Source organism: Schistocerca gregaria, chromosome 6 (assembly GCF_023897955.1).
Source record: "Schistocerca gregaria isolate iqSchGreg1 chromosome 6, iqSchGreg1.2, whole genome shotgun sequence".
Taxonomy (NCBI): Eukaryota; Metazoa; Arthropoda; class Insecta; order Orthoptera; family Acrididae; genus Schistocerca; species Schistocerca gregaria.
The window spans coordinates 522790977-522806554 of NC_064925.1; the positions used below are offsets into that span (position 1 = coordinate 522790977).

General features: G+C 45.6%; 1 protein-coding gene across 7 annotated transcripts in view; it reads right to left on the reverse strand.

Annotated features, from left to right (window-relative positions):
• The window catches only part of LOC126277953 (apoptosis-resistant E3 ubiquitin protein ligase 1), a 616553-nt gene that overhangs the window by 355958 nt on the left and 245017 nt on the right, over nt 1-15578 (reverse strand). Inside the window, exon 1 of one of the 7 annotated variants that reach the window (XR_007550629.1) lies at nt 3746-3899. The exons of 4 other annotated variants lie outside the window; for them this stretch is intronic. Coding sequence is in view for 2 of the 3 variants with exons in the window: in XM_049977566.1 (XP_049833523.1) it covers nt 3746-3794 (49 nt within the window). In the remaining variant the exon portion in view is untranslated. Of the gene's footprint in view, nt 1-3745; nt 4024-15578 lie in introns of those variants that run through there. 2 more of the 7 variants (XM_049977566.1, XM_049977565.1) reach the window with 2 other exon arrangements.

Consider the following 15578-nt stretch of genomic DNA (forward strand, 5'->3'; position numbering starts at 1 on the left):
CAATTCTGTGACACTCTCTCCCATATTTCGCGACAATACAATACGTCCTGCCTTCCTTTGAACTTTATCGATGTTCTCCGTCAGTCCTAACCGGTAAGGATCCCACACCGCGCAGGAGTATTCTAAAAAAGGACGGACAAGCGTAGCGTAGGCAGTCTCCTTTGTAAGTGTCCTGTCAATAAAACGCAGTCTTTGGTTAGCCTTCCCCACAACATTTTCTGTGTGTTCCTTGCAATTTAAGTTGTTCATCATTGTAATACCTAAGTATTTAGTTGAATTTACGGCTTTTAGATTAGACTGATTTATTGTGTAACCGAAGTTTAACGCGTTCCTTTTAGCACTCATGTGGATGACCTCAAACTTTTCGTTATTTAAGGTCAACTGACCTCGTCGTCGAGGATGTTTAACGCTGATGTTCATTCCTCATCTGAAGACGCCATCCTGTCTATTTAACTGATCTTTCCAGCCCTGCCGTCTCTGACAGAATTACCAGTCATCTACAACCCTACAGAGTTTTATTTCTAGTCAGATGACCCTAAATGTAATTTCTTTACCCAATTCCTACTTACTTTCGTTTGATTCTTTCCCGCTATTTACGTTACATGTTCTTGCATGAAAGCGTCGATCCCTTGCAGGTCCACCTGCACTCAACAACAATTTTACAGCATTCCGCTATCCCTACACACAATAGCTTCGCCCGCTACCACCCTCAAACACAACGCGTATTCGCCTGACAGTTTTATAGATATGCTACTGTCTCTTCATGCCTCGCTCCACGTTGCCACTGTCGATATTCTTCATTGTGCAAACACACAGGAAGCACAGCGGGGCAGTGATTGCTTCGACAATTTTCGCAGCCTTCAGGCCGGCTATTAGGCCGGCAGTAAAGCTCCAGTACCAAAAACTACGGAGCTTAAATGAGAGTCGTTGGAAGTCCACTACGTCCACTAAAAACGCTGTAGTGTGAAAAGAAGGGAAAACCCATGAGAGGTAGATTGCAACTGTCATACTGCCTCCACTACATTTCTCAAGTGTGCATAGTGAGGATGAGGTAAGTCACACATACACTGAAGTTTTCCTCGATCCGTATGCGCCGCCTTAGACAACAGAATGGTTGACACATCATGTGCGTGTTCCTAGAACATGCCGCAAGTTTAAACACAATTTACATTCGCAGAAGCCGATTAACTGATGACTGATGACCTCCATCGAGATCTAGTAGACTAAGTCCATCAGTGGCTCTGAGCACTATGGGACTTAACATCTGAGGTCATCAGTCCCCTAGAACTTAGAAGTACTTAAACCTAACTAACCTAAGGACAGCACACACACATCCATGCCCGAGGCAGGAATCGAACCTCAGACCGTAGCAGTCGTGCGGTTCTGGACTGAAGCGCATAGAACCGCTCGGCCACCACGGCCGGCCTAAGCCTATCAGTCTTAATGCTTCGATTCCCCAGTCACTTCAGACAACCGCCATGGTTGCTGTGCTCCAGTGACGTGCACGTGAAGACGACGAAGACGAATCGCGCTTTCATACTGCCGTGCGAATAATCGACGACGATCTGCCCAGGCGTCCGACAGGTAACCACTGGTTTCTGTATTATTTTCGGGGAAAACGAGTAATACAGACTTCCTCAATTATTCATAAACCATACAGCACAAGCCAACCGAGTATGTGAAGCATGCTTACATTCGATTGGTACGTTCAGCCTTTTAGTGCCATGTGTCGTTAGGATTTCAATGCTCAATATATCTCAAAAGCTCTACATCCAAAGCCACGCGCTTTTGTAGAGAAGCTGGATCAGTGTTCTGGAGTAGGCGGGGTTTAAAACCCATTTCAGCAACTCTGATTCAGTTTTATGCGGTTTCCCCGACATCACTTCACTCGGATGCTGAGAAGATTCCTTTAAAAAGGCCATGAGTTGTCTACTTCCTCCATCCTGCTCGACTTGTCGAATTGCGAGAATCCTCACTCTATAACGGACGGGGCGTTGCAATCTAAGCACCAGTTAAAACCTTGCAAGTGATGTATGAAGAGTTAGTTACAAAGGCAACCACGCGAAGGTAAGTCGATAAGCCCAGCGAGATCCAAATCGTTCACTGAAAATTAACTGCAGTTACTCAAGCGTTTAGAGGAGACAAACAGGATGTCTCTCCTAAGAGAGTCGTCAGGCGCTTTTCCTCCTGGCCCGTGCTGTCTGCTACCGCTATGCAGGAGCGCGCTCCTCAATCGCTGCTGAACTACTGCTTGTTCTGTGTGTTTCACTGTCCCTTGTGATGCATGTCGGCAAAAAGAATACAGCACTAGACTAATACAGCAGCGCTCTATCTAATGGACACGTAAAATTCCAATTAAAAAATCATTTTCTTTGAAACGGGATACAAAGCGTGGCATTCCGTCGACGCTGGGCATCGAATGAGATATGATGCACAGAATTAATTTGGGCTGACCCCAGTTATACGTAAAAAAATAAAAAATGCAAATATCTGCCGAAACACCAGTGAAAATGTGCTTGTCGACCCACGTGAGACACACCCAGTATAGTAACAGTAGAATGGAAGAGAGCGAGACAAGGATTATGATTACACAGTATTCCTACACTTTTAAGGATCATGGTCAACTCAAAGACGCTTGCTTTTACTCTCTTGTAGAATCATTATACGTACATTATTAGCTTGTACCTATAACTATAAACTATTTTCACTGAATTATTATTAAAATCTGGTACTAAACATGTTGCGATAGTGCCGTGATTTTCTGAAATCTTTATATTATGGACAAATGTTGAAGTAAAGAAGTCTATTCTGTGCACTACCACAACATATTAAAGAAAAATGTTACTTATGAAGAAGCTACAGCAAGGTTACATATTCTGATTCCCGGTTTTAGGCGCTTCAGTCTAGAACCGCGCGACACTACGGTCGCAGGTTCGAATCCTGCCTCGGGCATGGATGTGTGTGATGTCCTTAGGTTAGATAAGTTTAAGTAGTTCTAAGTTCTAGGGGAGTGATGACCTCAGAAGTTAAGTCCCATAGCGCTCAGAGCCATTTGAACCATTTTAAAACTAATTTTTTTAAGACCGCAAAGACAGCAAAGTCTGTCGAAACCGCCTGTGTTAAATAAATAAGTATTTATACGACCTTGGCTGTTGATGTTTTTATTAAGTAAAACAGGTCGCTCCATCGGTCTTCTCAAAATGATAACTAGAACTAATATCTGAATTCCTTCTATCTTCTTAAGACCTTGAAACTTATTAAGCATTAACTGCACATAATGCAAAAAAAAGTCGTTAGAAATCTGAATCAGCCGCAGAATAAATATCGGAATACAATTATGGAAGAGCACGTTACGGATAGTGGTTGTTCAAGGGTGGTCATCCTGGAGCTAAGCCAGAAATCTGAGAAGAAGATAATTCCACGTGATAAGACGGCATACGTACAGCAGTTCTTCTACCGCCTCATTCGCAACTGGTTGTGGGAGCAGTGATAATGATACAGCTGGTCACACTTTGTCACACTGTGGTGGCTTTCGCGGTACAAGCGTTGATGTAGAAGGCATCGCCTTCGAGTTTACATGTCAGCTGTCGACGACTGTAGAGCTTCCAGGTGGTAGCGATAGCGAGATGGATAACTAAGCAGCTGGTTGAACACAGGAATACCGGAGGCGTCTACGAATGCCGATGCGTTCATAGGCATTGGGAGGAGGCAGAGCAGCGGTCTCCCTAGAGCGTCGCCGACTCACCGGAGGATGTGGAGGCGGAGGGCGACAGTGCCATGCAGAACTCGGCCATGGCTGGCGGCTGGTCGGCGGCGTGTCCTCAGCGGCGCTGGAGCTGGAGCTGCTGGAGGCGGCGTCGGCGGCGGCGCGGCATTGCGCACTGGCGGCGGTCCGCACTGCCACACGGTGGCAGCGGCGGAGGCGAGCGGCGGCGGCGCAAGCCGGACCACGCCGCGGCGCGGGGGCGGGGGGTGGAGGGCGGTCGATGGCTCGACCTCAGCGCGGCTCGATACGGCGCGACTGCAGCGCCCGGCCCGGACACGCACACGCGGCCCTCCGGTTGTACGCCCGCCGACGCCACGCAGTGGCCGACGGTGACGCCGCCTCCGCCGCCGCCGCCGCCGCTGCCGCCCTGACGCTACGCCTCTAATCGTCTGGCACCCTCCGTCCCGTTAGAGGTTAGCCCCCACCGAGAAGCATCCATACACTGAGCTGACAGAAGTCATGGGGTACCTCCTAATATCGTATTGGGCCCCATTTCCGAGGTGCAGCAACTCGAGAAGGCATGGGCCCAACAAGTCACTGGAATGAAATTTTCACTCTGCAGCGGAGTGTGCGCTAATATGAAACTTCCTGGCAGATTAAAACTGTGTGCCGGACCGAAACTCGAACTCGGGACCTTTGGCTTTCGCGGATAAGCGCTCAACCGACTGAGCTACCCAAGCACGAGTCACGCCCCGTCCTCACAGGTTTAATTCCGCCAGTACCTCGTAAGTCTGGAAGGTAGGAGACGAGGTACTGGCGGAATTAAACCTGTGAGGACGGGGCGTGAGTCGTGCTTGGGTAGCTCAGTCGGTAGAGCGCTTATCCGCGAAAGCCAAAGGTCCCGAGTTCGAGTTTCGGTCCGGCACACAGTTTTAATCTGCCAGGAAGTTTCAAGTCACTGGAAATCTCCTACAAAAATACTGAGACACTCTCCCTCTATTGCCGTCAATAATTGCGGAAGTGTTGTCGGTGCAGGATTTTGTGCATGAAGTGACCTCTCGATTACGTCTTTTCTTTTAAAATCTCTATTAACACAATACAATCAATACAATATGACGATACACACAACCCATCACCTTAATAATTAATGGGTCTACATATTACACTACACTTTCAACAGCACTGTTACATTACATTTTCTGCAACTGGCTTATCTATCAGCAAGGTTAAGCTATTTTGTTAAGCTATGGCTGCGCGGGATTAGTTTGGACAAGAAGAGAATAGAAGCTTTTCAAATGTGGTGCTACAGAAGAATGCTTAAGATTAGATGACATAACGAGGAGGTATTGAATAGAATTGGGGAGAAGAGGAATTTGTGGCACAACTTGACTAGAAGAGGAGATCGGTTGGTAGGACATGTTCTGAGGCATCAAGGGATAACCAATTTAGTACTGGAGGGCAGCGTGGAGGGTAAAAATCGTAGAGGGAGACCAAGAGATGAATACATTAAGCAGATTCAGGAGGATGTAGCTTGCAGTAGGTACTGGGAGATGAAGCAGCTTGCACAGGATAGAATAGCGTGGAGAGCTGCATCAGACCAGTCTCAGGACTGAAGACCACAACAACAACATATTCTGCAGCGATGACAGGTGTGCCAGTTGATGTATAAACCTACTATTGTGGCCTGCTCACCGAGGAAAGACCAGTGAGCGTACCCGTGGCACAGTGCTGGTCAAGTCGGTTTTGTTGCTGCAGTCCCTACTTGTTGGTTAGTGTTCTGATCTACCTACTGCTACTATTAAGCTCTAGTTCTTGAAGTAAGAGTGCAGTTGTCATTGCCTGGGAGGTGATGCAGCCGCTAGACTGGTCCATTAGTGCGGCGGACTCCAGTCGTGAAGCGACTGGACAGTTCCGCACACGGCGGCCTGGCGGGTACGTCTCAGTCTATTCCTGGTTTTTTGTTATCCGCTTTGGTTCCTTAGAAAGTCTCTTCTGTGATACCTCGTTTGCCAGAATGTTAAGGACACTAAAGGCATCGGCACGTCGTATTGGGGCATAGGTGTCGTTATTGGGTAATTGTGTTCTTATGTCATGCTCCACCTCATCGTATAACAAGCAGTCATAGACGATGTGCTCAGGTGTACCGTCTTGAGGGCCACAGTCACACGCTGGTGTAGCTCTTTTTCCAAACCGACATAGGTATCTCGGGTATGGCCCATGTTTCGTGGGAAAGTGCAGTACTCCTCTACTTGGCTGGAAGTAGGTCGTCTCAAGTCTCACTTTGATGTTAGGCAGCAGTTGAAAGACCTTCTACCAGTTTCTTCGTTTTCCCATGATTCTTGCCATAATTCCTCCCCCCTTCTTTTTACAGCAAGCTTGTCTCCTACCTGAACCCCCAAGATGCCCCTAGTCCTGTCTACCTTTCCTTTGGAAACCCAGTACCATGCTGCCTGTTCTCTTATTTTTAAGTCTAGTGGACATCATCCCATCAACACCAATAGAGCACCCCCCCCCCCTCCCAGAAGTTATTCTGTATGCCCCTACAGATCGCATAATCAAGTTTCCCTGCACCCATCTCACGGCCATGGCTGACATCACCCTCGTGAGCCTGTGTGCCCAGACCCCACACGCATATCCTACTACTAATGATAAGATGCTGTTATGGTAGAGTTTGATCAGTGTGGGTGGCAGGTCAAATCTTTTGTGTCCTATGTTAATGAGATTATTTAGAGTTTCTAGGGCTCGTAGTGTTGTGGTTTCTATGTGGGATGTGTAGCTCCATTTTTCATCAATGATCACACCTAGGTATCGTGCTTCGCGACGCCGGAGAACTGGTGTTCCATCTATTCTGACTGTGCGGTTTCTGATCAGACTGCCTTTTAGAAGAAGGTATGTTGACTTTTGCTTGTTGGCGCCGCTCAGTTAGTATTGTTATTGCTCTTTCTACTTTTGGTTCTAGATCTTTTCGGCTATGGCCGCCGACCAACAGGAGGAGGTCGCCAGCATAGGCTGTCTAGCACATCCTCGCTGAGTTCTAGTTTCTCCAATAGCGGCTCTACATTAACGTCCCAAAAGAGTGGCCCCAGTGCAGAATCCTGGGGACATCCCTTCCTCGATTACGTCTTGTAAATATTCAGTAGATTTCATGTTGGGAGATGTGGATGGTCAAATCATTCGCTCGAATTGTCCACAATTTTCTTCAAACCAATCGCGAAGAACTATGGCCTGGGGACATGGCGCATTGTCATCCATAAAAATTCCATCGTTGTTTGAGAATATGAAGTCCATGAATGGCTGAAAATGGTCTACATGTAGCCGAATATAACCAATTACAGCTCAGTTGGACCAGAGGAGCCAGTTACGGGGCCAGAACCAGCTTGATCAGTGCCTTGTGGGCAACTTGGGTGTATGGCTTCGTGGGACCTGCGTCACACTCAAACCCTGCGATCACCTCTTACCAAGTGAAATTGGAAGTCATCTGACCAGGCCACCGTTATGCAGTCGTCTAGGGTCCAGCTGATATGGTCATGCGTCCAGGACAGGTGCTGCAGGGCGCGTCGTGCTCTTAGCAACCCATCCCCGTCGGTCGTCTGCTACTATAGCCCATTAACGACAAACGTCGCCGCACCGTTCTAATGGATACACTCGTCGTACGTCTCACATTGATTTCTGTCGTTATTTCACGCAGCGTTGCTTGCCTGTTACCGCTGACAACTCAACGCAAAATGCCGCTGCTCTCGGTCTTTAAAGTGAGTGTCCGTGGAGGGAGGTAATGCCTGAACTTCGGTACTTTCGTCACACCTTTGACACTGTGGATCCGTGACTACTTCCGAAATGGAAACTCCAATTCGTCTAGTCCAACTACCACTGCACACACACACACACACACACACACACACACACACACACACACACACACACACACACATTATATATTAATGCACCTTGTGTAATTTCGGTATTACAAACGCCTTTTCACTTCGCAAAACGCTGTGTGCACTCATTTTAACTGCATCTCATAATTTCACACTTACATTCCCAAATAAACGTTACAAACAATTTTTGTACAAACTTTAATGTAAAACTATTCTGACTTTCATCAAATGTGGCTGGGACAGTGCATCTTTAATTTAAAATAAAAACTGTATCAACGACGCTACACTGTATTACCACTTGCCACACGTCGTGCAGCGTTTGCATATTTTACAGTTACTATTTTGACAATTTTACACTTTTTCTAAATTTCGTGAACAGAGGTGTAACATATATAATAATAAAACAGTACTCAAGATTTTAAAATATCTCGACAACAGCAGCAGGCGCTGTCGCAAATGTTAGATTCCTGCTGATCACAGCGTCGTTGCTCTGTGGCTGTCAGTTGAATGTAGTGCTCTTAGAACATTCCAGATATAAAGTTAAAAGAAAATACATTTACACTGTACTGACAAAAGCTCCAGACATTGTCGAGAATTTTTTCAGGTCATTACGTACACATGTCATCTGCGTAATGTACCGAATCGTACGTCATTTTTCAAAAGGCCAAAAAAACTACTGTACTTAAATTCGGACTAATCATTCATAAGTTTGCCCAGCCCCTCCTAGAACCTGTTCATTCTTTCTCCTCTCCTCTCATCTTCAGCATCCCCTCCCTTGTCTACTCCATTGATTACCCTGTATCCTTTCTCTATATCCTTCTCTGTCGTCTCTCTGGCAAATTATTCGGCGTGTTCTTGCTTCTCGAATTTTCCCCATCTTCATATCAATTCCGACCAAATGCTTCCCGAGTTCCATCAGTGGCGCTCCCCAGTCTCGGGATCACTCTAACCTTGCAAGTGACTGGCAGGAAGGAGGGGGACGTGTAGCAGATCCGTAAGCAATCCTGGATCCATCTGGTTCGGGATGACAGCACTCGGTATGGGCTCCAGCCTCGGGTTACATGTGAAGACCGGCCAACGGTCTCTAAGGCGGAAGAGGAATTTCACTCCTCAAAGGCAGAGAGAGCGGAAGAACCACCGAAATAGCTGCACTCACAGTGTTAAAGGCGGCTGGCAAAGGCATCCGTTTCTCCATTTCATGCGTGGCCTGCACTCATCTTGTGGTAATACCGTCAGTCGTAGAGTTGCATGGGCAGGAGCTGCCCCAGCAAGCTCATTGGGGGACAATCACCAGTCGAAAGAGATCGTCGCAGGCAGGCGATAGATTCTGGGGGACCTGCCAAAAAGAGAGTAAGGAAGAGACTGAGCTAAACACTCCGTAAAAGATAAACAACTTCCCTACATTGACATCGCCTTTGATATAAGATGGGTCCAAAAAATGCATCCACTGTTTAAAAGTCCGTAACTTGCAAACTAATTAACGGAGATGTCTCATTTTTGGTGGTGTAGCTTAAAATCCTACTTAAAGATATCACTGTAGGTGTTCGAATGGTCACCATTAACATCCACACACAAACGATGCCGCCGAACTGCAGCACGAACTACTGACTGCGACGTGTTCAGTTGGATATTTGCACATGAATGTACGATGGATTCTCGAAGTTCATCCAACGTGCGTGGCTTTTGTCGATAAACGACGTTATTTAGTGTTCCCCACAGGTAAAAGCCCAGAGGAGTTAGGTCTGGAGAACGTGGTGGATACTCCACAGCACCTGTATGGCTTCTTCATCTTCCCACCATCTTGTTGAAAGTAAACTTTTCCGTCTCCATACAAATGTTGGATGGCAGGTAAAATGGATGCCTGAAACTTCTGAAGGTACACCTCACCAGTAACTGTGTCGTTAAAGAAGAATGGCCCAATCAAGGCCATAAATTTGTCTGGAATGCGACGAATCGTTAAACGTGTCGGTGGCTCAGTTTAGTACTCATTTCGCCATTGCCGTTGAACCTCATCAATGTTTTCGTACTTAAAATACCACTTCAAAACTGACTTCCTTTCATCGAATGTAAGCCTTACGCCAGTCACGTTTACTCGAGTAACTAGGTGCAACTAAGAACAAAACACTGACATCTGACAAAACAAAACAACGCAGTACAACGCTTGTGTGGCGACTGCCGGGACTACAAACTATTACTCTAACAAAGATGAGAACTCCGTCAATTAGTTTGCTAGTTATGCACTTTTAAACAGTGGATACATTTTTTGGACCCCTCTGTATTCGGAATGGTGCGTTTCAAAAATGATTCAAATGGCTCTGCGCACTATGGGACTTAACATCTGAGGTCATCAGTCCCCTGGACTTAGGACTACTTAAACCGAACGAACCTAAGGACATCACACACATCCATGCCCGAAGCAGGTTTCGAACTTGCGACCGTAGCAGCAGCGCGGTTCCGGACTCTGTGATTCCAATCTCGTAGATTCTATAAATTAACTTGAATAATCGTTGGGTTGCCAATTCTCCGAGTCATTTTAGTAATTCCGAAGCAATGTTACCTATCTTTTATGCCTTCTTTGCATGCAAATCATCTGAAAGCATTTCAAACTGTGACCAAGACTTCCAATTCGACACAATACCTTCCTCTATCCCGTCAACGACAGTTACTACTCTTCGTAGGGGCCCTCAGTGTACTCTTTCCGCCTATCTGATCTGCCGTCTGCATTAAAAAGTGGAGTTCATTTTGCACTCTTAACATTGGGGGCATTGCAGCTGCTTAATAGGTTGCAGCATCCTCTTTATAACGTACCTGCGTCCAAGTTGTTGGACGTTCGATTTACAAGAAACATGTTCAGATCCTCTTGTCCGTCCGATAATTACTGCAGTAAACGGGCATTAATTCACCATTAGTGCCATGTATGACAAAGCTTGCCTGATTTCTAATATGGAGTGTTAACGCTGTGAACACTCAAGTCCATGGTTTTCAATAAAGTATCGTCAATATAACGAACTAAGTGTTCGTGATAGGCGAATGTCATTTAAATTATGTTATTGGAATTGCGTTAATGTGGATGGGATAATACGGATGTTGGATCGATTACTGTTAACTTGGCAATGGAGCGAAACATTGCCATTCGTTATTTCTCATGCAAGATGGATGAAGAGCTATATAATGAGGCAGATGAATATTCTGCATTTGATGCGCCGTTGGCAGCAGGTGCGCGAACGAGCAGTAAACGAGATACGAGATACTAGCGACACCAGCTGTTTTGCTATGGAACTGTCTCCAGCGCTAGTTCTTAGTATAGTTCATCTGCACTACATGAATACATATACCTTGTGAAAGGAAGATTCGGTTTAATGTCCCACTGGCTTAGAGGTCATTAGAGACGGAACATAAGCTCGGATTGTACGTGGTATACCGAAAGTAGTCGATGTTGAGTGACTGTAAAAAGATACAAGTCGACTTAGACAAAATTTCTAGTTCGTGTGATCAATGGCGGCTAGCCCTAAATGTGGAAAATTTAAGTTAATGCGGATGAGTGGGAAGAGCAAACCTGTAATGTTCGGATACAGACACAGTCAAGTCTTTTAAACATATCGGTGTAGCGTTGCAAAGCGATATGAGGTGGAACGAACATGTGAAAACTGGATATTGGGAGAATTTTAGGAAAGAGTGGTTCACTTGTAAAGGAGACCGCATATAGGGCACTGGCGCGACTTACTCTTGAATACTGTTCGAGTTTTTGGGATCCGTACCAGGTCTGACTGAAGGAAGACATCGAAGCAATTCAGAGGCGCGCTGCTAGATTTGTTACCGCTAGGTTCAAACAACAGTAAGTGTTACGGAGATGCTTCGGGAACTCAAACAGAAATCCCTGGAGGGAGAACGGCGTTCTTGTCGGGAAACACTATTGAGAAAATTTAGAGAAACGTTATTTGAAGTAAACTGCCAAATGATTCTGCTCACGACAACATATGTCGCCCGTAAGGACTACGAAGATAAGATACGAGAAATTAGGGCTCCCACGAAGGTGCGGGACTCATTTTTCCTTCGCTAGTGGAACAGAAGAGGTAAAGACAATTAGTGCTACATTATACATATTATTGTGTCAAGGATGGAGAACGACATCGGCTGTGCCCTTTCAAAGGTACCATTTCGGTATTTGCCTGGAGTTATTTACTGAAATCACGGAAAACCAAAATAAGGATGGCTGGAAGCGGGTTTAAACCGTCGTCCTCCCGGATGCGAGTCATTGTGCTAGCCACTACGCCACCTCCCTCGGTCCGATATTCCGTGTGACCACAGGTTGGTCCATTGATAGTGACCGGGCCAAATATCTCACGAAATAAGCATCAAACGAAAAAACTACAAAGAACGAAACTCATATAGCTTGAAAGGGGAAACCAGATGGCGCTATGGTTGGCGTGCTAGATGGCGCTGCCATAGGTCAAACGGATATCAACCGCGTTTTTTTTTAAATAGGAACTCCCATTTTATTATATATTCGTGTAGTACGTAAAGAAATAGGAATATTTTAGTTGGACCACTTTTTTCGCTTTGTGATAGACGGCGCTGTAATAGTCACAAACGTACAAGTACGTGGTATCACGTGACATTCCGCCAGTGCGGACGGTATTTGCTTCGTGATACATTACCCGTGTTAAAATGGACCGTTTACCAATTGTGGAACAGGTCGATATCGTGTTGATGTATGGCTGTTGTGATCAAAATGCCCAACGGGCGTGTGCTATGTATGCTGCTCGGCATCCTAGACGACAGCATCCAAGTGTCCGGACCGTTCACTGGATAGTTACGTTATTTAAGGAAACAGGAAATGTTCAGCCACATGTGAAGCGTCAACCACGACCTGCAACAAATGATGATGCTCAAGTAGGTGTTTTAGCTGCTGTCACGGCAAAAGCGCTCATCAGTATGAGACAAATAGCGCGAGAATCGGGAATCTCAGAAACGTCGGTGTTCAGAATGCTATATCAACATCGATTGCACCCGTACCATATTTCTATGCACCAGGAATTGCATGGCGACGGCTTTGATTTCGTGTACAGTTCTGCCACTGGGCACAAGAGAAATTACGGGACGATGACAGATTTTTTGCACGCGTTCTATTTAGTGACGAAGCGTCATTCACCAACAGCGGTAATGTAAACCGGCATAACATGCACTAGTGGGCGACGGAAAATCCACGATGGGTGCGACAAGTGGAACATCAGCGACCTTGGAGGGTTAATGTATGGTGCGGCATTATGAGAGGAAGGATAATTGGCCCCCATTTTATCGATGGCAATCTAAACGGTGTAATGTATGCTGATTTCCTGCGTAATGTTCTACTCACGTTACTACAAGATGTTTCAGTCCGTGACAGAATGGCGATGTACTTCAAACATGATGTATGTCCGGCACATGGCTCGCGTGCTATTGAAGCGGTATTCAGTAGCACATTTCATGGCAAGTGGATTGGTCGTCGAAGCACGCACGTTCACCGGATCTGATTTCCCCGGATTTCTTTCTGTGGGGAAAGCTGAAGGATTTTTGCTACCGTCATCCACCGACAACGCCTGAGAACATGCGTAAGCGCATTGTCGCATGTGCGAACATTACGGAAGGCGAACTACTCGCTGTTGAGAGGAATGTCGTTACGCGTATTGCCAAATGCATTGAGGTTGACGGACATCATTTTGAGTGTTTATTACATTAATGTGGTATTTACAGGTTATCACCCTGTAACAGCATGCGTTCTCAGAAATGATAAGTTCACAAAGGTACATGTATCACATTGGAACAACCGAAATAAAATGTTTAAATGTATACGTTCTGTATTTTAATTTAAAAACCTATCTCTTACCAATTGTTCGTCTAAAATTGTGAGCCATATGTTTGTGACTATTAGAGAGCCATCTATCACAAAGCGAAAGAAGTGGTCCAACTAAAACATTCATATTTTTTTACGTACTACACGAATATGTAATAAAAATGGAGTTCCTATTTAGAACAACCCAGTTGATATCCCTTTGACCAATGGCAGCGCCATGTAGCGGGCCAACCATAGCGCCATCTGGTTTCCCCCTTCAAGCTAGACAAGTTTCGTTCTTTGTATTTTTCTCGTTTGACGCTTATTTCGTGAGATATTTGGGCCGGTCACGATCAATGGACCACCCTGTATAACCCTTTCGTGAAAACTTAATGACACCTAACTTGTATTTCGATTTTTATCAACGACACACTATACTAGCAAGCAAAACCACCACTTGTTCAAGTACACTGAAGAATTCCAGTACGTGGATCGAATCTTGCAGATAAAAATGGCAAGAATAAATCGTACCAGAAGGCTCGAGATGTCGTACCAGCTCACTAGGGTCATTTATTACAATAAGTTTCGGGCTCTGACAAGAAAATTCGGCCACTACCATATTCACAATTACCTAGAAGCACTTCTTTCCTGTGGCTGTTTAGCATTCAAAAGAAAGCTGATCGAAAAATTATAAATTGAAGAGGAGACCAAAGACGATCTTCAGACCACCGAAAGAGAATGTGTAATGTAGATGTCTTAATTATGAACTCCACACATACACTGAGAAACAAGTGACAAGACTTATCATGAAGACGTCTCTTAGATGGATACTATCCAACTAACCAACGTACTGGGAAATACAGGTAGATAATATATGATTAATATTGAAGGAGTGATCAGTGGACCACCCTGCATCTCTCTCTCTCTCTCTCTCTCTCTCTCTCTCTCTCTCTCTCTCTCTCTCTCTCTCTCTCTCTCTACGCCGGCACCCCCCCCCCCCCCACACACACACACACACACACACACACACACACAGCGCGCGCATGGTCTCCGCTGTCAAAGTTCCGAAAAGTCGTCGGGAGGTTAAAGCCAATCTTGCAAAACGCATCTTCCCCACGTGTTGAATTCATCTCCAGTCGCCCCAGCTGCTGCCAGCCTTAGCTGCCAGCCTTAGCTGCCAGAAGTAGCCGTCTTTTCGCCGGTTCTCCGCCCACGGCACAGCTGCGCTCTCTTCTCTTCACACTGTGCCTTTTACTCGACTTCTCCAAATCGGTGGTTCCACCTGCTAGGTTTCTCAAATAAGACGCTGCACACGTGGGCAGTTAATCCACGGCGTAATTCTCACTCAAAACATTTCACTATGACTGTCCACAGTAAATAGTTACTTCTAAGAGGAGAAACATTGTAATTGCTATTTCGCGCTGCCGTCCTGTTCGTATGATGTAGCGTGCAGGGCGCTAACTTGCGAGATGGGAAGGGGGGTGGAGCGAATCCGCTGGTCTGAGTAACAACTAACGACTGAAACAGGTTTTCAGGCGGTTTTCTACGCTCAATTAGGCAAATGCCGGGCTGGTCCCCAAATTCCGCCTCACTGGAAATAATTACAAAAACGAAATCGACAATACACAGCACACCGTTTACACGATTCACAGACAGATGGCGCGCATGTGTTCTCCCTTTTAGGTTATCTTAAAAATTGTGGCGCCAACAAGAGCAGAAGGCCACAATGGTAAATAATAAAAATTAAATTTTTTCACATCCTGCAGCAAACTGCAACCAGTCACTTTTTGGAATTATTCTTTTCAGGGTCCTCTTCAGATGTTGCACAAATAACGTAGGTGACTAATTCACGGCACGAGGCTGGGTACTGGCTCTGTGACAAAAAGACAGAAAAAATGCTTTAAAGGGGGGGGGGGGGGGGGGTAGGACGTCAAACAGGCCGACTTGGAGCAGGAGAGGCACCACAGGATATTTTAATTTCCACTGTTTATACTTTTACAAATAAATTCATAAAACTTCGAAAGGATGATCAAGAAGGATTCATACTCATAGCAGTGGAAGCTCGAAACGTAACAATATACCTTTTTTTTACATGTGAAAATTTATCGTTTTTTCATTTACTACTGGCTGGATTTGTTGCTATAGGTACACTATAGTTACATGTGTATGAAACTATATAGTTTAT